Source organism: Grampus griseus (assembly GCF_964374135.1).
Source record: "Grampus griseus genome assembly, chromosome: X".
NCBI classification, from domain to species: Eukaryota; Metazoa; Chordata; class Mammalia; order Artiodactyla; family Delphinidae; genus Grampus; species Grampus griseus.
In genome coordinates this window covers 38,240,130-38,263,547 of record NC_138999.1, presented here as the reverse complement: position 1 = coordinate 38,263,547, position 23,418 = coordinate 38,240,130, and the positions used below count along the sequence as shown (strand labels likewise).

The 23,418-nt window shown below is 39.9% G+C and overlaps 1 protein-coding gene across 1 annotated transcript in view; it reads right to left on the bottom strand.

Annotated features, from left to right (window-relative positions):
- The window catches only part of MAOA (monoamine oxidase A), a 72,218-nt gene that overhangs the window by 31,961 nt on the left and 16,839 nt on the right, over nt 1-23,418 (bottom strand). Inside the window, exons 2-3 of the mRNA XM_082681019.1 lie at nt 22,128-22,222; nt 12,314-12,451 (exon numbers count right to left, since the gene is read on the bottom strand). Coding sequence (XP_082537145.1) covers nt 12,314-12,451; nt 22,128-22,222 — 233 coding nt within the window. The remainder of the gene's footprint in view (nt 1-12,313; nt 12,452-22,127; nt 22,223-23,418) is intronic.

The following is a 23,418-nucleotide window of genomic DNA, read 5'->3' as shown; positions in this document are numbered from 1 at the left end:
CATCCACAGTGTCAAGATCAGAGGCAACAAAGACTGACCTGGACTCCAGCTCACGCTTGTGGGTTGCAGCTTGTTCTTGCTTTCCTCCATCATACATCTATCTTCCCTTCCTGACTGCCTGCCCTTCAAGCTCCAGCATCAGATGCAAAGACAAGAGCCTTACAAAGACTCCCACAATTAGGTAAGGCCAAATCCCTATAATAAATCCTTTAATAGCTTTGCTTATCTCACTGGACTTTGATTATCCTAAGGATGGGTCATCTCGCACCTGATTATTAAAGCTTACTCTGCAGCAGATGCCCAATGGTCAGCATTCAACATGGGACACAAAGGCAACCCCAGCCAGTGAGGGACAAGGATAAATTATCTCAGCTTCTCTGTTCTTCATGGGGCAATTCTTTGGCACATTCCACACAGTTCCTCAGGGAGAACTAGGGGGAATTGAGCCTCAGTTGCCCACAGCTGTAACAACTCATTAACCCTTTATTGGCATTTATTCCCTTCCCTCCTATAACACTGTCTTCAGGCTCTATATCTGGAGGTTGGTAAAGTGCTATATTGAGATCCCTTGGATATTCTGAGTGATATACACTCCTATAGAGAGTCTGGGGGGAAATGTGTCTTATACCGAAGTCTACATAAGTTGATATTGGTGTTTGATGTGCATAGTACTTGAGTGGAATAGCTGAGACATTAGAGGGTAGGTGGACAGACCATTTTGAGAACTTTTTCTTTGGGGACCTAGAGTTTTTAGGGAAAGGTACTCTTCACTGTTACCAGATTTGATCTAGAAAGATCAGTATCACTCTCTAGTGAGAATGAAGGGGCTTTGGTCCCGGTAGAGTAGTGGTTCTCAACCAGGAGTGATTTTGCGCCCCAGGTTATATTTGGCAATGTCTGGAGAAAGTTTGCGTTGTCACAACTGGGTGAGGGATGCTGCTAGATATCCTACAATGCACAGGACAGTCCCATTACAACAAAGAATTATCCAGTTCCAAAAGTCAATAGTGCCCTGGTTGAGAAACCCTGCTGTAGAGTAACATATAAATGTGAGTGAGTATCACTAACTTTTCTGGAATCCTACCCTTTCCATTTGCAAGATTCCTGGATTTGTAGCAGAAGTTGCCTCAAAATAACTCAGGGTGCAGGGTATGGGGATCCTGCCGTCAGGCCTACTAAATTAGGGGTGTGTGGCCAGGCTATCTATGTTTTTAACAAATCCCAGGTAATCCTAATGTTCACTAAAGCTTGGGTCTTATCACATTATAGTGTTTGTATAAAATTCCTCTTATTCATTTAGCTATGCATGTTGTCAAATTATTTGAATGAAGAAAAGTAAAAATAAAAATACCTACACCATTTCTTTTTAGTCCTTATCTCTATTAAACTTCAAAAAAGACTAAAGGAAATGGGGACTTCCCTGACGGTCCAGTGGTTAAGACACTGCACTCCCAATGCAGGGGGCCCGGGTTCAGTCCCTGGTCAGGGAACTACAGTCTGCATGCTGCAACTAACAGAGCCCACATGCTGCAACTAAAGGAGCCCACATGCCGCAACTAAGACACAGCGCAGCCAAATAAATAAATAAAATTTTTTTTAAAACTTAAAAGACTAAAGGAAATGATGATTTCTGTTATGGTTGTCCATTTTCTTCATTAATATTTATTTCCTCTTAAATCTTTTTCTTAAAAAATCTTTTAGTTACTTTACTCTTCTTCCTTACATTTTTGATTTTACTATGTCTGGATTCCATGTCTGATTTCTCTTGCTTTTCACTGCTCCAAGGTAAAATCTTGTGATCATAATAAGTGAGATGCATCACAGGGCGGTACATTTGGACAGCTTTTGATAAATTTAGCAAGTTCACTATGTCTTTGAAGATATTCAGAGGTCCACATTATATATGTATTAAGTTTTTAATATATATGTAGATGTACAGTAGGCATATCTTTGTTTTATTACGCTTCACTTTATTACACTTCACAGATGCTGTGTATTTTTTTTTTTTTTTTACAAATTGAAGGTTTATGGCAATCCTGTGTTGTCAGATGATGGTTAGCACTTTTTAGCAAAAAAAATTTTTAAATTAAAGTACGTACTTTTTTTAATACATAATGCTCTTGCACACTTAATAGACTACAGTATAGTGTAAACATAACTCTCATATGCACTGGGAAACAAATTTGTGTGGCTCACTTTATTGTGATATTCACTTTATTGCAGTGGTCTAGAACCGAACCCGCAATATCTCCGAGGTATGCCTGTGTGTGTGTGTGTGTGTGTGTGTGTGTAATTTGTTTAAACCCAGCTGGTACCTGGCAGAGGCAGAGTTCATGTCTCCATGCTTTTGGTTCAGGCTCCCCCGGCCCCTACCTCTGTGCCTCAGTCTCCATGTTAGAAAGATTGGACCTGCAATGCCACTGAGCTGGATCCTCCATCGAGAGCCTATTAGGATGTGCTTCTAGGCCTGGAGGTTGTAGGCATGAGTGAATATTGATATGAGAGAGACATGGTCCCAAAGATCTCACCTAGCTGCCTAGGTCGGAAACCACTTCAGCTTCCTCTGATGCACTAGAACACTTTGTTCATTGCCCATGGCACTTTGCCATTTTCTACAATGTATTAAACGAAATTAAGTACATGTCTTACCTTCTGGACTAGTCTCAACACACCTGAGAAGGACTATGCCTCATTTCCTACATTGCCTTGTAAATACCAAGGTTCTAAGAAACGCTTATTAAATGAAGGAATAAAAAGAAGGGTGGAATTCTTGCTTTTTTATAGCCCATCTCATATCACATCTAGTTCCCCCAGGCCCCAGAAAGGGTCTGCTCTCTTTCTACACAAATGACCCCCTCTTTTCCCGCCTCAGACAAGACCTTCGAATGAATGCCAATTTTGCACTGATTTTTCCATATCAATTCACAGGCATACCTTTTCTAAAATAGTCATAATCAATATTACCATCAAATTTACTAGAATGCACTATGTGTAAGGTGTGAAGGGAAGAGAAAGATGGGAGACTCACTTTCTTAGGGAACCTAAATCCCTAAAACCATTTTCTATGTTTGCATTTCTCACTCTGATCTTTCTGGGTGCTATATGAAGATGAGTTCCATGGTCATAAATCTGGGGAATCCTGGTTTATAGTTCAACAGCTTTTGTTTTTTAAATTGCTGGTCCTCATAAGACTCCTAATTTGCTAATGGACATCTTGGCTCTCAAAGATAGGATTAGAATATGGAGCACTTCCAAAATTTATCTGACCAACAAACCTCCTCTTTCGCAAAGCACTTTTGGGATTAATATTGCTTGGAAAATATTCCCTTAGGCATGCTTTCTTCATATTCTGGCTAGCACTGGTAGGGGCCTGAGAGAACACAGGAAAACATAGGCTAGAAAGAAGACCTACAATAACCAGAATATTTTCCAAATGCTACAAATGGGAATAAATTCTCACACATACCTCTCCTGCACAAAAGGGTACATCATCCCACAATACTGAGTCAAATAGGAGAAATCAAATGAAGTTGTTAGGGGAACCATTGACCGAAACCGCCTGCCCTGGCCAGGCACCATAGTAACCACTTGCTTGAGTTATCTTACAGCAGGAGGTCCTAGTAAGGAAGGCAGAACTAACAAGCTACCACCAACTAGAAGAATTCGGGAAAGGTCAAAAGGAGAGAGGAAATGCCAGTCCACATGGCCTACCATCTTCCCAGAATCCTTCTCGCTGGAATCCATCTTGGCTGAGCGATGCACGCGCCACCAGGAAGGACCCTGAGTCAGAATGAGTGGCCAGAGACAACTGGAAACTAACCCCATCACCATAAAACCCCAGACTGCGAGCCACGTGACAGAGCAGTTCTTCTGGGTTCCATTACCCTGCTGCTCTCCACCCAGGCACCCCTTCCCAATAAAGTCTCTTGCTTTGCCAGCATGTGTGTCTCCTTGGACAATTCATTTCCGAGTGTTAGACAAGAGCTCACTCTCGGGCCCTGGAAGGAGTCCCCCTTCCTGCAACAAAATCACTTGTACATCTAGCTAAAACTGCAAGTGCTTTGTGCTGAGTCTCAGGTCTGGGCTCTGCCCCCTTGGAACAGGGCAGTATAGAGGAAAAATACATCAGAGCAGGTGGAGAGGGTCCAGGGCAAAGCAAACTTCTTGCCAGAGAGGCTGTTAACTGAGAGTATTCACTTTGTGTATCCCAGTGACTGGGTAGATGCAGCCCTGCCCCTCTACTGGATGGAGTTACCTCAGTGATGGTTCATGTGATCACAATAGTAGAGATGTGATAAGGGCTTGCACCGGGAGAGAGGGTGGACCAGCAGCCGTAAGATTCTTAGCACAATCTTCCCAACATTTGGACATCAGAAAAGTATTTTTTAATACACTACAGATTGGGGGAAAGTCACAGATACTCAGGACTTCTTGGGTGTGTGCCCAAATAATTATGTAGATTAGCAAGTGACTGCACCCATGTCTGTGTCTCAGGGTTTCCTTTTATCACCTGCTGCTGGTCAGGAAGTGTGAGCCAGTAGTGATTGCCTCCCATGTCTCTAAAGCCTGACGCTTTTTTCAGAGACATTTATCTGTTGGGTATGGCTGTGGAAACTAGGACACTGGGTACTTTGGCAAACACACAAAATTAAATCTCAGCCTGAGGTTCACTGTGTATCGTTTGAGTCTGACAAATTACATGAGAGCTATGGGAATGAAAGCAAATGGACTAATAGTTCGGTAATTATTTTCTTTGTGTGAAAAACCTGATATGAGTAAAGTCTTTTAAATGAAAAGGACCCAGTTCAGCAGCTTTTGGGATCAAAGTGTTGATTACATTTAACTATAATTAACACTCAAATTTTCTGTGATTCCACCTAGAATTTTCTTCTTCTAGTTGCACTAAACCCAAGCACAAGGCAAAAAAAAAAATGAAGTGCTATGAAAACAATACTGCGCTGTTCAGATATAAAGTATCAACATTATTTCCATTATTTGTCTCTCTTCAGTTCCAAGTTCTGTGTCTGCTAAGGTTAATTATCAACTAGGCTTTCACATCTGTCTGTCGTCTGTCTGTCTGTCTCTGTCTCTTTCTCACTCACTTCTGTAGGACCTTGAACCAAATACTTGCATTCTTACAACTTTCTCCTATCTCTAAAGTAAGAATAACTGTCCCTAAAACTCTGAGATCCACTAGGTTTTCAAAAGGTATTCGTTCATTGAATTTGACACAAGTGAAAAAGCTTGGAGTCCACACCTGAGACAGAAGGCTATATAGTAGCATCGATCTTGTGAAGTGGCAGGACAGGGCAATGACAGGAAAGACTTTCTTGCAGGGTCAGTGGGACAAGACAACTTCCCTTCTTCAGGAGGCCCAGAATGGACAAGATATGGGATTTGAAACTGAGTAGGACCCTGTGGGGGTCCTCCCTGTAACAAATCCTTTCCATGGCCCCATTTCTACTTCGTAGGAAATAGGCTTCATTCAGCCTCCTAGACCTTCCCTAAGTTCCAAAGGGCAGATTCAAAGAGTTGCTAATGAGGGGAGGAAGGGGGATGCAGAAACAAAGGAGGAGCAGTCAAGAAACAATAGTGCATACTGAGCCTGCGCTCTAGAGCCCAAGAGCCACAACTACTGAGCCTGTGTGCCACAACTACTGAAGCCTGTGCACCTAGAGCCCATGCTCCGCAACAAGAGAAGCCACCACAATGAGAAGACTGCACACCACAACGAAGAGTAGCCCCCGCATGCTGCAACTAGAGAAAGCCCGCATGCAGCAACAAAGACCCAGCACAGCCAAAAATAAAATAAATGAATAAATAAATTATATATATGTTAAAAAAAAGAAACAATAGTGCAGCGATGAAAGCAGGGTCCTGGTTCCTGCTCAAGGAATATACACAACAATATCTTTGAGTGCTTCTGCAGGAACTAAGGTCCCCACCCAGGTGGAGGATGGTAACTTCAGGCTGAGCACAGAGATTCCTGAAGCACCGCCCTGTTACCTCACCACCCACCAATCAGCAGAAAGTCACACACCCTGCAGCCCTCACTCTAAATTTTGCCTATAAAAGCTTCTATCCGAAAACCACTGGGGAGTTCAGGATTTTTGAGAATGAGCCACCATTCTCCTTGTTTGGCCCTGCCATCAATCTTTCTCTGCCCCAAACTCCGACGTTTCAGTTTGTTTGGCCTCACTGTGCATTGGGCCCTGGAACTTGCGTTTGGTAACAGATTCATAGGGCATTAGGGGTTTTTTAAAGGTTTCAACTATTAGAAGGCTACTCTGCAAAAGTTTATGATTAAGGCTTTTGGTTGGGGTATTTGGGTGTGTGCTCTGAGGTGGGAATAGGGGCTACAGAGGGAGGAAGTAGAAAGCAAGGATGGGGGAGCCTGGGGGCGATATGAACCTCAAACTGGCAACTACATTCTAATCTGAAAGGTCAGAACCTCTAGGAGTTGCGTAATCACAGAGACTAGAGCAGTTTCTCTTGAGGAAGCTGCTTTTATGTTTCATTCTATTCACAGGGTTCTTTTTGCCATTAACCAAAATGCCAGGGCCCCACTTGAGGAGGTGATCGAAAAGTTCCACAGCCTCAGTGAGAGAAATGCTTTGTGTCTGACCTAATCCCCTTTCTATGCTGCCAGTGAAGGCCACTCCAAGGCAGGAGGGTGACTTTAGACTAGTCCTCAATGAATGGCTAGAAAATGCCTTCTGTAGTGAATTACTTCCTATTAAAAATGAATGAAAGGAAGATGAAAAGCATTCTGTGGATGGTAGCACAACAATATGAATGTACTTAATGTCGCTGAATTGTCCACTAAGTATGGTTAAGATGGTAACTTTTATGTCTATTTTATCACAATTAAAAAAAAAATAAATGAAAGGGGAAAATTGAATCATTAACCTGACTTTGCTATATAGTGGGCTGTCACTTCAACTGAGTAGAAACTTCATTCTCTAGAAACTAAATCTGAGATTTACTCCTGAAAGTTTAGAGGAAAAAGAAAGGAGCCTTTGAGAGAAAATGGCTAATGCCGACCTAGCTTTCTAAACAGTACAAGGCTTTAAGAGTAATTTCTGTCATTAAGCTTTCCTATGATCCACAGGAAGTAAATGAAGTCTTTTAAAAATGGAGAGAAAAAAAGAATGGAAGCTACTAGCAACTGTTTTTTACAAGCTATGTCTATATATCTTTATACTGAATACTTGATAGATTAGAGTGAAAATATATAAACATTTTGAGTCTCTCTGCTTTTAAAATCCTATGTATAATTATAGTTTAGAGAAAAAAAATCCCTTTTGTATTACTTCATTTCTATGATCAACAAAGAATTTTTTATCATGAACACAGGCCCATTACCACTTGGCTGTCCTTACCTAATTGTCTTTCTTCATCTTCTACTCTGACTTATACAAATTACTTTAAATCCTCTTTTTTTCTTTTTTAAACCAGGCAGAGTATAATGGCATAAAGTAAAATACTCTTATCTAGATCATACTTTGATTATTAAGTTTACATAAGTCACTTATGAAAAAGAATATACAGCCAACAATTCCAAGCCATGCCCCAGACCTCTAGCCTTAGTATTTAAACACAATAATAGAATCCGTCTTCTTCAGCCTGCTGAGCCTAACTGGGCTGGCCTCAGGGTTTCTCAGGAGTCAAGCGCTCACTGAAGGCCAGAGGGGGACCAGATCTATGGCTCAGGATACAAGAGAAGAGGCCACACTGGTGAACAGTACCACGTATGACTCCTAGGCACACCCACTCCCCTCCAACCGCTGGAGTCCACAGGAGCCCTTACAGCTAAAGTAGCATCTTAGGACTCCAAAGCCTGTTGGGGTAAGGTGATTTTTGTCATATCTTGGAGCAGTTTATTAAAGGGGTTCACAAGTCAACTCTGCTCACAGAATAAGGAACGATGTGATATAACTCACAGAAACTGGGCTCAAGAGATGGAAAGCCTCACTTTGGCTCCTAATCTCTCTGAGCCTCAGTTTTCTCATTTGTAAGACGGGAGAAATAATGCTTATTACCTCAAAGGATCATTGGGAAGCTCAAATGTAACACAGGTATAGGCACATTACAGATGGAAGGCAACACCAATGCACAAAGCCAGGAGGGATGGATCTAGGTGATTAAAAGAAAGACACGAGGGCTTCCCTGGTGGCGCAGTGGTTGAGAGTCCACCTGCTGATGCAGGGGACACGGGTTCGTGCCCCGGTTCGGGAAGATCCTACATGCCGTGGAGCGGCTGGGCCCGTGAGCCATGGCCGCTGAGCCTGCGCATCCGGAGCCTGTGCTCCGCAACCGGAGAGGCCACAACAGTGAGAGGCCCGCGTACCGCAAAAAAAAAAAAAAAAAAAGACACGACAATCAACATCCCTACAAGAGCCTAACACCTTTGGCTTCTTGAGTTTCCTACTGACAGGGGTTGAAAGTGAAAGTATAATTTTCTTTGACAAAAGAAAAGAGTTCTATGAGTTGGTATGGAAAGGTGTTAAAAGCAGCTTAAAAATATATTGTCCCGAATCCAAAGGAAACACCCTATTAGAAGCAAGAGGTCAAAGACGCAGTTATATCTGGAAGCATTAAGACAAACTGATAAAAAGTACATCCTCTGCTTTCAATACAGCCTACTGGCTAAAACAAAGTTCACCTCTTAGCAACAACAAAAAAAATTACTTAGTATTCCAGAACACACACGTTCTGAAAAGCCTGTGATTTCAGTCGTTGGCATAGAAACATGGAGTAAATGGCTGTGGGAAGAACAGAACGAATACTCGGAAAAATTGCTTGCTGAACTGTTACTATCAGGAAAGCCTATGTTGTTTTAAATAAATCTTTATGACACCATTCTCTAAAAACAAATGTGTAGTCTATATTTATAGTCTTGATTTTTATTTAGAGAGGATGTGAAAAGCAGGGAGAAAGTGAGAATGCATGAAAATGTCAATGTCTCCTTTAAAGTAGTTCCTGCAAAATGCCTTGCTCCATCTCTGGCAGTGTTCTCCCTCTTGACACCCTACCTGCATTATTATGGTCTGGAGGAACCCATGGAAAGAAAGAAAAAAAAGAGGAATCAAGTATTTCTTTCTTCTTCTCCAAGACCTGGCACTGCTAAACTTAAGTCTCCACAACTCAATGAAACTAACTCATAAAACGATCATAATGATGGTGCATCTTCTTTACTAATGCAAGTAATCAATCAATCGATGCAAGAGGCATTCAAGTCCACCTGCTTCCTTTTTTTTTTTTCTGGTAATTATTATACCTGCTTCCTTTACACCTTCCAAAAGAAAAGAATCCATAGAGAACACTTTAAACATATCTAGCTGACACCACTTCAAAGCCACCTTTTAGGTTAAAGACATGATTAATTTATATTAACTTCACAAATCAGATGTAGTCTCCGAAATAAAGCCATATTGAATTCACAACATTCATAAAACCTGCTCACTGTAGGAACCAGTCAAGAACCCTATTACATGAGAATCAGGATCTACTAAACCAGAATTAGAATAGAGATTCTATTCACAAGATCCATGAAGGATAAAGGCAGAAATGTTAGCGAATATTATTTATTTACTGATCTCCTCCCTTGAGATGGCAAGCTCCATGTGAGCAGAAACTTGGATCATGTATCCACCACTGTATTTCCAGCCTACAACAATATCTGGTACAGAGTTGATGGTCCAGTAACGACTTACTGAAACAGTGAATGAATTTAGCACAACCATATGAACCTTCTAAGAATGAAGCAGATAGACTTAGTCTCTGGGGGAAGGGACAGGTTGGAAAACACCACCTAACATCGGTCCCCAGTGCTTCTGAGGCTCAGGCTTGGAACGTCACATAGTCATGTCAAAACTTGCACTGTAAACACAATCTAGCAAAGGTCAAGAATAGTTCTCTGGTGAACACTAGAAATCATCCTAGAGTAGGTTGAAACTGGATGCACTACAGCCTGCTGACAGAAGAAACAATGGAAGCATTCTTTAAGGCTGCACATCAGGAAAATTTAAGACCTGAAGCAATCTGGATCATAAAGAATATGGCTTGGTTTAACTAGACAGTGGCAATCTTCCAGTGATTCACCCACTTCATTTCAGTGTTATTTACAGAAAAGAATACACTGTATTAGATTACAGAAGCTGGGGTTGTCACGAGAGCTGATGCAGAAAGTGTCACAAAAACAATTTGCACTATTAACCCAATCCACTATCATGCCAGGGGGAAAATGCCTTTTCTTCCCTAGAAGCGAACAGAACAGTGAGAGTTGAGATATTCTTAAGTAAGTGGAATTATTTTTTGCTATATAGTTTATCATCAGTCTTACCTGGAATAGTTAGATGAATATCTTTCTGCTTTTTCCCTAATCTGGCCTCCTCACTTTCTAGTTTCCTGGTCATTATAAAAACATCCACTACCCTGAGTATTTCTCATTGCAGAAATGATATGATTTATTAGAAACACTAAAAGAAAGGCACTTATTCAGATAAAATAAATTAATCTCTAACTGATGCACTAGTTTTTTACCTTAACTTTGCTGTCTACCTTGGGTGAAAATATGTGTTCCTTGGCAGGGTAAAGTATGTGAGAGGACGGTTTAATGGTAAGTATTTATTTGCTGCACTGCGCGGCTTGCGGGATCTTACTTCTGCAACCAGGGATCAAACCTGGGCCACGGCAGTGAAACCACCAAGTCCTAACCACTGGACCGCCAGGGAATTCCCTAAAAGTATTTCTATTCTTCATCTTTTTATTAGATGAGATTGTCTTAAATGAAAAGAACAGTGTTTAGCATCTTAAATATGTGCTTATTTGTAAGTAAATCCTAAAATTCATGAAGAGCGTATGCTCAGGGGGTAGGCAGACCATTACTAGTTTTATACCTTTGTTCAAGTCACTTTACCTCACTGAACCTCAGTTTTCTCCTCTGTAAAGTAGAGCATAAGTTTGCTCAGATTCCAGGATAATCATCAGACTCATATGCTTCCCAGTTGGACTAGACAGTGAATTTATATGACTGTTTAATTAGCAGTTGAATGCAAAGGATTTGGTTTCTCTCCCTACATTAAATATGATAATACAGGTAAAAGTGCTCCATAAAGGTTAGTTGCTATTACTCTTACCTTCGTTATCACTTACTAGTCTGGGTAAACAACATGCCGTGCAGAGATGACAAAGTGGGGAAGCAAAGGAGTTTTTCCTTTTTGATCATGGCCTGTTGAAGCCAGCATTCATAAACACTTTGTATAATTCTTTTGTAGTTTCTTCTTTTCTCCCTTGACCTCTGAACCTAGTTTTTCTAAAGGCTACTGGTTTGTTTTTTCATGTGTCTCACTGCCAGACTTTCCCAAGCATCCCAAACCAACCCAGATCAGCTATCAGAGTTTCCCAAGATTCCTGATCTCCCTGATTGCACATCGGTGTGCATATACTTCAAGTATCTTTCACTCCCTGCTCTGAAAGGCCCTGAAGATGCCAGACCCACATGATTGCTGCGGTGGAGTGGAGGCTTAAATGTGTCTGTTGAGAAGTGATGTGGTTACTGGTGTGGGAATCCTGGCATTAGAATGAGTAAATAAGCCCTGTCCTGATGACTCTAGTTCCAGGAAATGGGCTACAATGTCAGATCGGAAACTTGATTTCTCAAGGCACATTTCCAGACTCCAGCTGCTCCATGTTTGGCTTCAGTAAGAAAGAATAACATGGGCAACAGCTGCTGTTTCTTGAGTGGATATCAGCACTTAGAGTTTAAACAATCTCTCGTTTAAACAGTAGGAAACTGCATAACTGAGCTAGACTTCCCAAGAGTCATGGCTAGGTGCAGAGAAAATGATCAAAGTGTGCAAAGAAATGTCAGGTAAGGATGAGGATGAATGACCCATTCAAAGTCTTAGGTGCCTCAGGGGCTGCCTGGGCTCTGTGTGTGTGTGTGTGTGTGTGTGTGTGTGTGTGTGTGTGTGTGTGTGTGTGTGTGTGTGTGTGTGTGTGTGTGTGTGTGTGTGGTCTATTTCTGGTGTCTCCCCCACCTCCAGAGGGAGGGGAAGGAAGGAGTGTAGCCTTCAAGGGCCACAGTGGGTGAGGTGGAGGAGAACCAAGCCGAAGCATGACCACTTGCAGTGATTCCAGGAGTCCGCAGGGACTTTTTAAAAAGAAGAAAAGAAAGGCAGAGTACTACTTTAAAGCTGAGAACCTACTTTTATGATTGCTTTGAGAAAAAACAACTAAAAGCAAAACCAAATGCTTTCCCAAATAAAATGCTCCCCTATTGGTCAGTTGAGTAAAACATCAGGCTTACCTTGACATATTGAACAAGACGCTCATTTACGTTCACTTTGTAAGTTTCTAAACCCAGTTCCTTAGATAACCGTAAGATCCTGTTCTGGGTTGGTCCCACATAAGCCCCGCCAACGTCTACGTAATCAACATGTTGGTTCTGTAGAAACAGAAAAAGTGTCCAGAAGACTTCAGTTAGAACTCTAAAACATGTTTCTATGCCTTATAAAAAATAACCCTGTTTATTTTTTACAATTTAAATGTGCCTTACATCTCTCTTATAAAGTGCCACTGAAAATAGCAAATCTTTCTACTCTACTCCAACCCTATAGTACACTCATCATTAAGCAATCCCATTTGTTGAGTTATTGGTGAGGCTGATTCAGCAATAACACGCATAAACAATAAAGAACACTGTAGTACGCCCTGCCGATCTAGATCCTTTTCAAAGCGTTTAGCTTTATTTTCTATGCTTTTCTTTGGGGTTGTTGCTGGAGGGGTCACCCAGAGTTTTATTAGACCTAATTCTCTGATTTCCAGCAGATGAAATCTTCAATCAGCCCACACTGGTGGGCTCCTGATTCTATTTTAAAACACTTGCAGGGAAGAATGCATCATAGGAAAAGAGTACCAAAAGGTATGAAAAGATTCATACACCTAAAAAATATTTTATAAATATGCAAACCTTCCTCCATAAACCAAAATTTACTTTCCTCTTCTTAAGTGCACTTTTCCATTTTCCCCAGCTTTTTTAGTAACACATTTCCCCATGGTTTAATCAATAAATTGTAAAAAAATTAATAAATAAAATAAAATTGTGCATTGGTGAGTAATAATTCCTCCATGTGTTTGTAATAACTTCTTATGGGTCTGTTTCTATTTTGTTGTTTATACCAGTTCTAATTCGCGTTGCCGTTTCTCCTTGTTTGCCTGATTATTTTTTATTGTGTCCCACTGACTGAATTTGAGAAAATATAGAAATTATCTGAATCCTGGGAGGATTATATCTTTCTCAGAGAGGATTTATGTCTGCTTCTGCCCAGCATCTGGGGACGCTAACAATACTAGATAACTTTATTGCATTTTGTGTGCCTGAGACAATTTGAAGGCAGGTTGAAATGCAACGTGGCCTAGTCCTTTTGCTGTTCACCCTTAGTGCTAGGACGCAGTCCAACCCAAAGCACAAGGAGTTTACCAACACATCCCTCCATATACACATACTTTGGTGGGCTCTGGACTTGACCTTCAGTTGCCCTAGCTTTGTAAGACTTTTGAAAAGTACTTCTCAGTCTCTCACTTGCTTCTTCAGTGGTCAGCAAACTCTCACCTCTCCACCCCCAGGGGAAAAAGCAGGTCAATGTTTTCTGGACGTTGGTCTAGTGATTCTTCACTATCTTGTTAGCTCTCTGATGCTTTGAAGGTGTGTGTGTGTGTGTGTGTGTGTGTGTGTGTGTGTGTGTGTGTACACAGTGCAATTTGTCTAGTCTCCTTATATGTAGTGGAAGGGTTGGGATAATTTACCTAATCGGTTATTTCCAGAAAATCGATTGTCTAGAATTATGCAACCTTGCCTTCCTGGGGTAATATAACCTGATATTATCTTTCCATTGCAAGATATGCTTTGCTAACATTTTGTTTCGAATTTTTATATCTGTGTTTATAAGTGAGACTGAGATTGCCCCATGATTCTCCTTTCTTCTCCAGCCCTTGTCTGTTTTCTTGTATTACAGTACTGTTAATCTCATGAGTTAGAAATCATACTTCCTTCTATTCTCTAGAAGGCGTTCGTATATAAATAGAATAATCTCTTCTTTGAACATTAGGTAGAACACACCTGTAGAGCTATCTAGGCTTAGTGTTTTCATTGTGGGAAAAATTTAAATTACAGGTTCAATTTATTTTGTGGTTAAAGCACTACTCACGTTTTCTATTTCTTAAATTTCTTTCTATTCTTAAATTATATTTTCTCATCATATATACCTTTCATATGTTTCAAAACTATTGCTTTAAAGTTCATGACCTCTTCTTTTCATTTATTTATTGTTTATTGCATCAGTAGTTATATCTTCATTTTCATCCCTTTTATTGTTTAGAGATGTCTCTTTTTCCTTTTCCTTGAAAAATCTTATCAGACACTTGTCTAGTTTTAATAGGACTCTTCAAAGAATCAACCTTTGTTTCATTGATCATCTTTATTGAGTATTTTCTATACCATTGATTTATGCTCTTTTTTCCTCTTTTTTGGATTTTTTATACTCTTAATTTTCTAATTCCTTGCATGCTTAGCTTATTCATATTGAGCCTTTTGTTCTTTTCTAATACAAAAATTTAGGCTATAAATCTTCCTCTAATATGGTTTTAGCTACATCCACAACTTTATTTTAGTATTTCCATTATTGTGCAGTTTTAAGTATTTTCAAATTTCCATTACAATTTCTGTCTAGATCCATGTTTCTAAAAGTTTTGTCATGTTTTAATTTCTACAACTGGAATTTTTTTAGTTATCTTTCTGTCATAACTGCATTGTGGTCAAAGAATATGGATTATATGATATCAATCCTTGAGGCTTACTTTATGACCTAGCACATGGTTGATTTTCAAAGATTTTCCATTTCTGCATGAAAAGAACATAGTCTTCTGTTAAGTAATATGCATGTTTTATACATGTCCATTAGAAAAAGATTAATTGTGCTCAGCCTTTGTTTGCTTCATTTATTATTGACTTAGAAAAGTATGTTAAAAATCCCCTACACTATTGGGCATTTATCTTTGATTCCTGTCAATTTTTGCTTTATATTTTGAGGCTACATTTTTCAGTATATACAAGTTTAGAATTGTTTGGTCTTCTGGGTCTTTTATCACTATGTATTGAAACTTAATTCAATGAAACATTTTTTTTGTTTAAACCTTATTTTGTCTGATATTAATATAGGTAAAATAGCTTAGATTAGTATTTGTATACTATCTCTTTTTCTATCCTTCGGTTAGAGTTTTCTTTATTCTGACATTTCCCCCCTTTTAACTGAGAAGTTTAGCCCATTTATATTATTATTTCTTTTAAAATGTCTTAACTTTACTTATTTTATTATGGCTTTCCATTTGTCCCACTTTAACAGTTTTATGCCTGATTTCTTCTTTTGGATTAAGGGTTTTCTTCCTTTTGTTTTAAGTTTTTCTTCTACTTGTTTGGAAGTTATACTGTCAGGCCTATTTTTTTTCTAGCTATATTAACATGCATACTTAATATATTCTAAAGTTTATCAATATATTATCTTTCTATTGAAAAATACAAAACCTTCATGCATCAACTGTGATCAACCTTCTTCTAATCTGTAAACCATAAAAGTACCTTACTTCAGGTTTATTTGTCTCCCAACAAATTTGACGTTATTTTGTTTTATTCTGTTGATGTTGCTGAATTTTATTTAAATATTTACCAGTATCTTTGCTCATTGTCTCCTCTTAAATTTCACACCTTTAATTTGTTATCATTTTCCTTCTTCTTAAAACACAGCCTTTATAATTTCCTCTAATCTGGGTCCTAAACTCTCTATTTTTGTCAGTCTGATAAAAAGATAGTTCTAGCAAGTAACAAATTCTGGTTATTTTCTCTTTCACTCTCAGAACAGTGAAGATATTGTTTATCTTCTGGCATCTATTTTTGCTGTTGAAGGGTCACTCAACAGCAATCAATAAGTCTAATTATTGATTTTTTTCAGAGTATGCGTAATTTGTCTTTCTCTTTTTTTAAAAAAATTACTTTTAGACTTAAAGGAATTTTTTTAAGATCTCTTTTCTTTGGTATACTGCAGCTTCTGTGTGCGGGTGAGAATTTCTTTTCCTTTTTCATGCTGTGGACTTGTTAGGTTTCCTGGTGTCTTCCAACAATGCTGGAAAATCCTCAGCCATTGTTTTTTCATACCATCATAACACTATCTTTCATGTCTTAGTTGCTCCTGCCCTTGCCCCACATAACGTATTTTCCAATCTTTATCTCTGAACTGCATTATAGATAATTCCTTCTGATCTAGTTCACTCATTCACTTCAGCTATGTCTAATACACTGTTTAATCTGTCCCTGAGTTTTTTCATTTTAATCAGTACATTTTCATTTCTAGAAATTATTTTTAAACTACTTGATCTTTTTTTTAAGTTTCTTTTCCCTGCTGCTAATTTTAAGCACGTCTTTTCTTTAAAACATGCTACAGTAATTTTTTATTCTGTGTATACTTCAACTATTGCAAAATCTTTCTGGATCATTTTTTCTATTTATTCTCCTTTAGTGCCTTGTTTCCTTGTATGCTGTCACTTTTGACTATGAGTTGCTGATTTTCCTTAGAACTTTTTCTGTGTAAGTTATTTGAGGCCTGGGTGGAAATGATTTAAGTCTATTTCTGCCAGCCACCTTGGCACTTTAAATATTCTGTCCAAGGTTTTTCACACCATATAGGTAGTGTAAATTTAGATTGAAGCCATGCATGAAGGCAAGCTTTATTTTCCTCCCTTTTAGAAGGGTAAGGTTTATTTCTCTTTCACTTTCATGTACAGAGTATAGCACAGGGGATTCCAATTTGGAGTCTTTCCTATTAAATTCCCAGGTTCTGGATTTTATTTCCTGTTCCCTGCATGCCATACAGCCATCACAGTGGAATTGCAGAGTCTTCAGGGTTCAGCAGACATTCAAGGTGAAAGTCAAATTTTGAGCTCATTTAATCCCTAGGCTTCATGTTTTTACTTTGCTTTGGGGATTCATTAGTTCATTCAACAACTATATCTTGAGTGCCTACAAGGTGCCAGGTACTGTTCAAGAAACTTCTGTTACATCAGTGAACAAAATAAAAATCCCTGCTCTCAAGGGGCTTTCGTTTAGTAGGAAGAGACAGAAAATGAACCACAAACATAATAAATAAGTATCTTAGAAGTTGATAACAACAGTGAAAAAGAAAAAAAAACAAATAGAGAAGGACAGGGCAGATTGAAACTGCAGAGGAGAGAAGGAAAGATTTCAGCTTCAAATACAAGGGACATGTAGGCCTCTGAGAAAAGGTGATATTCGCGTAAAAGACTTGAAGGAGGTGTGGGAGTTATCCATGTGCATATTTGGGACAAGAGCGTTTCTGGCAGAAGAAAGAGCCACTGCAAAGATTCTAAGGGAGAAATCTGCCTGGTGTGTTCAAAGAACACAGGCCAATGTGTCTGGAACAGAGTGAGCAGGGAAAAGAGAACTGGAGATGAGAGTAGAGAAGTTGCAGGGCGGGGGTGGGGGGGAAGGGGGCAGATCATGGTACGCGTCACAAGACATTGAAGGGACACTGGCTTTTACTCTGAGTGAGAAGGGCAGCCTTTGAAAGGTTTTGAGCACAGAAGTGCCAAGATCTGACTTAAGTTTGAAAGGCTCATTCTGGCTGTCGCACTAAGGCTAGATTATAAGGGACAAGGGTAAAAAGCAGGGAAATTATTTAAGAGGTTGTTGCAATAATCTGCCCTAGAGATCATGGTGGCTCCCACAGCTGGGCGCCACGGAAGTGGAGGGAAGGGTTGAATTCTGGGTATATTTTGAAGGCAGAGCCAAAAGAATTTCCTGACAGAATGAATGTGGGGTCTCACAGTGTTGAACATGACTCCGAGTTTTTTTGGGAGTTGCCATCCTCCTTTACCGGGAAGGCTGCTGGAATAGTGTTCTTTTTTTTTTTAATCAGTTTATTGGATTTGTTTGTTTCTTTTTTTAAATATAAATTTATTTGTTTATTTTTGGCTGTGTTGGGTCTTCTTTGCTGCACACGGGCTTTCTCTAGTTGCAGTGGGAGGGGGCTACTCTTCGTTGTGGTGCATGGGCTTCTCACTGTGGTGGCTTCTCTTGTTGCAGAACACAGGCTCTAGGCACGCAGGCTCAGTAGTTGTGGCTCGTGGGCTCTAGAGCGCAGGCTCAGTAGTTGTGGCACACAGGCATAGTTGCTCTGCACGGCATGTGGGATCTTCCTGGGCCAGGGCTCGAACCCATGTTCCCTGCATTGGCAGGCAGATTCTTAACCAGTGCGCCACCAGGGAAGCCCCTGTTTCTTTTGTTTTATTTTGCTATTGAGTTGTATGAGTTCCTTATAATTTGTTATTAACCCCTTATCAGATAGATGGTTTCCAAATATTATCTACCATACTGGTTGGCTGTCTTTCATTTTGTTCATGGTTTCTTGTGTGGGGGATAAGCTTTTAATTTTTATTTTATTTTATTTATTTATTTAGGCCATGCCACACGGCATGTGGGATCTTAGTTCCCCTACCAGGGATCAAACCCGTGCCCCCTGCAGTGGAAGTGCAGAGTCTTAACCACGGGACCACCAGGGAAGTCCCTAGAATAGTGTTCTTGATGAAGAAGAAAAGAAATTCAGTTTGGATGTGTGAAGTTTGAGATGTCTGTTCAACATCCAGGAGATCTGCAAACTTCTAACTTCAGGGCAGCACAGTATATTTTATTCAGCATTTTATTTTAAGAGGGAGAGTCAATCAGGCTTCCACTCTGCCATAATACCAGAAGTGACCTGTTCCTTTGACTTCTTTCATCTGTCCCTCATATAATCCTAACTTTCCCTTTTACTAACTATTGGTGTTGTGCTCTAAACCTTCTCTAGTCTCCAACATCCTTTTTAAGACAGGAAGCGCAAAACTGAAGTCAGTATTCCAATAAAATTTAACAAAGACAGTAACCGAATTCTTGGGAGTTTCCAAAAAAGATGTCTTTAGAACACAGACACTATTTAAAGTAAATAATCCTAAGTGAAGTAGTAAAAAGCATGAGGCGTTTTACAGAATGCTTCTTTACAAAGTCGAAACATTTGAAAGGAGGTGCCCCAGATTCAGCATGAAGATACTGGAACTGTAATACCATATTCTGCTATGTTGCCCCTCAGTCTTTAGGATCTTGCATTTGATCTCATTATTCAGCCTTTGAAGAGGCCACAAACACGCAACTATATTAGGAAACAAATACACCAACCCTGTGGTAGCCTTGCAGGCATTTCAACTTAATTAATTTGGTCCTGAAAAATTATGGGGGAATCACACTAGGAAAAACTGGGAAGTTCTGAACAAATAGAAGATCTATCTGAACAGCTGCCAGGTGACAATATCAAATTTGGCCTTTCGATACTTAAAGATCCAGAGTAATTTTTATGGCATCTCCTCCCTAAATCCTAATTGATTGTGCTAGTAGAAGCAACTGTAAGAATATTAAATTCAGTTTCTGATTAAATACCATTTCTGTCCCTGCTTTGTAAAGCCCCCCCTTTTTCCCTTCTATTTATTTGAAATCTTGTAGATGTCAAGTCCTACCTTCTAAGCATTTCAGAGTTCCTCTCTCACATACCTAAAGGGAATTTTAATATGATGCCTAATACGCAATAGTTCCTGTATGGTGCTGACATATATAAATGATGTAGCATGAAAAAGCAGCCTGGGACAATAACATAGATGGGGATAAGCATGTTGGAATTCTCATTTCCCTTGTACAAAGAAACTTGTTCTTAACTGAAAAATCCGTAACACGACAGATGCTCCTATTTAATAACCAAAAGGTTTTAGAGATAAGAAAAGTAGGGCAAAGGGACAACTTAATACCTATCTCCAAAATAAAGGAATGTTTTCCAGCAAATGACAGGAGAATCATATGTAACAAGCTGGTACAGGCAGAATATGCAATCTTTCTTTTGCACTACAACACATTGCCTTCAATTAGAACTTGAAGTTGGAGGGAGCTTCAAGTACATTTAGATTATATCTCACTGCCCAGATGCGAAAAGTGACATGTAAAGTGCTAATAGTACTTACCCAAGGTATGACAGTGTGTCGGGCCAGTACAGGGGCCAGAATCCCAGTCTCCTCACTCCCAGACCAATAGCCTCTCAGAGGACTACATCTGAGGAGGTACTCAAATTCTCCAAATGCAATTAATCTGGATTCACATTAATTTAAAGCAAGCGAGCATACACCAAAGAGCAGCACTTCTGTAGCATCCCCTACGGATCTTATCAAAATGCAGAGTCAGATTCAGCAGGTCTGGGACAGGACCTGAGATTCTGCATTTCTATCAAGTTCCAGGGTGATTCCGAGGCTGCTGGCCCACAGGTTACTTTGAGTAGCAAGGCTGTAGGGTACTCTTAGAGCTGAGCAAGGTAAAAATAGGCTTATGATACATCCCTGTACATCTAAAAAGGCAGAAAGTGAATGACAGAAGGGGAGCTTGGCTTGGTGTGACTGAAACGGCTGGTACAATATCCTAGTTCAGATGTTGGTTGGCTATTTCATATCCATTTATATTCCCCCTTTCCCATGCCTGCTTCTATTATGCAGCCTGGAAATGTTAAAGACTTGCTTTCCCAGGCTCCCTAGCAGCTCAGGGTAGCTGTGTGCCCCGAACCTAGCCAATGAGACTATAAAGCAAATGTCTGCTGGGGTCTTCTGGTAAAGGAAAGGCTTTGTTGCAGATAAGACTGGGGCCGCCTCTTCACGCTCTTTCCTGCCTTGAATGAGAACTTGATGCTGACAGATGCTGCAGCCATCTGGTTACCATTAGGCAATAAGCCAACAGGAAAAGAATGGCTGAGCAGAAAGACAGAAAGAGCCTAAAGATTCGATGACAAAGCTGAACCCCGGCCCCAGGCTGGACTACCTACCACCAGACTTCTTCTTATGTAAAATAACTGAATGTTTGTATTGCTTAACCCATTGTTATTATCACTGCATAAGCCATTCTGTTATAAATCTGACACATCTCCTAATTAGATAGAGGCTTCCTCTCCTTCCAGTCACTTCAACAGTCTGGTTTTGTCCTTACTGCCAATCTCCAGCCTTTAGCGCTCTGTTTCTGTGCTCTAGCAAGGGGGCTCATTAGTGACCTTCTAAATGCCAAACACAAGGGCCCCTACTCAGCCTTCATCCTGTGTCAAATGCGCCTGGCATCTGATTCGATGTATCACCCCTTCTCTTTCCTCTGCTGATTTTCATGGCACTGCCCTAATCTGGTCTTCCTCCCCAGCCTCCACTGCTTCTCTCTGGCTCCTCTGCCTCTGCACCCCCTTTAAATCTGCATGTTTCCAAAACTTCCATCTTTGTCCGTACTTCCTTTCTACCTTACCTCCTTCCCTGTGTACTTTCCTCAGTTCCAGATTTCAACATCCTGCAACCATTTCTTCAAATAGTAGTAAACACCAGTTAGCATGCATTTTTCCAAAACGGTGATGTAAGCCCAAGTATAAAAAGGTAGTGATGTAGCAAGAACTGGGCTTCCTTATGTCTAGCTGACCCCACCGGAGCAGCACACCTCTTAGGGAACAAGGACTAAGGAAAAAGCAACACAGAAATATGCTACATTTGCCTCTGCTTACTGTGGTCACACTTCTTTTAAGTTGTGTATTCTTGGATAAATAAATAAGGAACCTATACTGTGTGTGTATGTCTGTGTGTGTGTGTGTGTGTGTGTGTGTGTGTGTGTGTGTGTGTATGGTGAACGTACAGTCACTTCAAGTCCAGCCCAACCGTAACCTCACCTGAGATGCTATATACTCTAGGTCTCTAGTATGGAAATGATGACGCTGTATTGAAGTTATTTGTTCACGTTTGTTTTCTTCACTAGAATGTAAGCTACTGAAGGTCAGAAGCTGTCACTCTTTGGTGGGTGCTTGTTGAAAAGAACAGATACTTATTTAATGCAGTAGTTTAGGGTTATGGAGGACCAACGACTTAACTGCATAAACTCTTGAGATTTCCTCCAGCTCTGTGACTTCCAGTGACCCCCATCTCTAGTTTGTGTGAGATTTTATACGTTAAGTATTAAAATCATTTACCCTCACTGTGTATGTTCTTCCTCCAACTCTGTCTCGGGCTTCTAAAACCAAAACATTAACTTCATGTTCTGCTAAGAGTTTGGCGGCAGATAATCCTAAAAGGAAAAAAAAGGAAAACAAAGTCGAGGAACATATTAACACCTACACGTGAAACATTCAACATTTAAACAGGTCTACATATAATATAAATGCAGGTATCAGACACAATTCATTGACTGTGCTATCTAATAAATTCTGAGCACACTGTGATGAACTGAGCCACCAATTTTATAATCTAGCATATATTACATTATCTATCATAAGCTAATTTTATTATCTATCATAAGGTTGGTTGAAAAAATGTAATAATTTAAAATATATATTTTGGGGGTTTTGGTGATAATCATATGTAAGGGAATTTGTGGAACCCCTAAATCAACCCTTATCACGCCACTCTTCTAGAAATCCTGATTGTATAAACAGAAGTATGTTTTCCTGGAAATTCCCCCTGGCTTACACCAGTCCCCAGTATCTCTGTGCTTTTCTCAATTTAAACCCCCCCTATAATGACCTCCTATCATTTATACCTGGGTTACATGCTTGCTGTATCATGTTTTCCCCGCTAGATTAAAAGTTACCAAAGGCAGGAACCATGTTTCATACTTTATTTATTGGCTCAAAGCTGAGTACAGGCTTTCACTCATAAACAAAAACCTTCATAAAAGATAGATTTTTAAACCCAGTATAGTAAGGGAATCCCCTGGCAGTCCAGTGGTTAGGACTTGGTTCTTTCACTGCCGTGGCCCTGGTTCAATCCCTGGTCAGGGAACTAAGATCCCGCAAGCCACACAGTACAGCCCAAAAAAGGCAAAACACAAGCAAACAAAAGTATAGTAATACCAGAAAAGTAGAGGAAAGTGTTGTGGATTAACATTATATCAAGGGTGCATGCTATCAACATGACTTATCACTGATGTTAATCTTGTTCGCCTGGCTAAGGTAATGTTTGCCAGGTTTCTCCACTGTAAAGTTATTCTTTTTTTCCCCTTCCATGCTATACTCTTTGGAAGGAAGTCTATGTACAGCCTGCGCTTAAGAAGTAGGGAGGTATGTCCTACTTCCTTGAGGGTAGAGTATTGACATAAATGATTTGAAATTCATCTGCACAGGAGATTTGCCTCTTCTCTCCCATTTATTTATTTACTTAACCACTGACATATCCTTATGGAGTCATACATAGTTGTTTTATACTTTGGGTTATAGTCCAATACTATGTTATTTATTTTGTTGCTCAAATTGTTTCGGCTTTGGT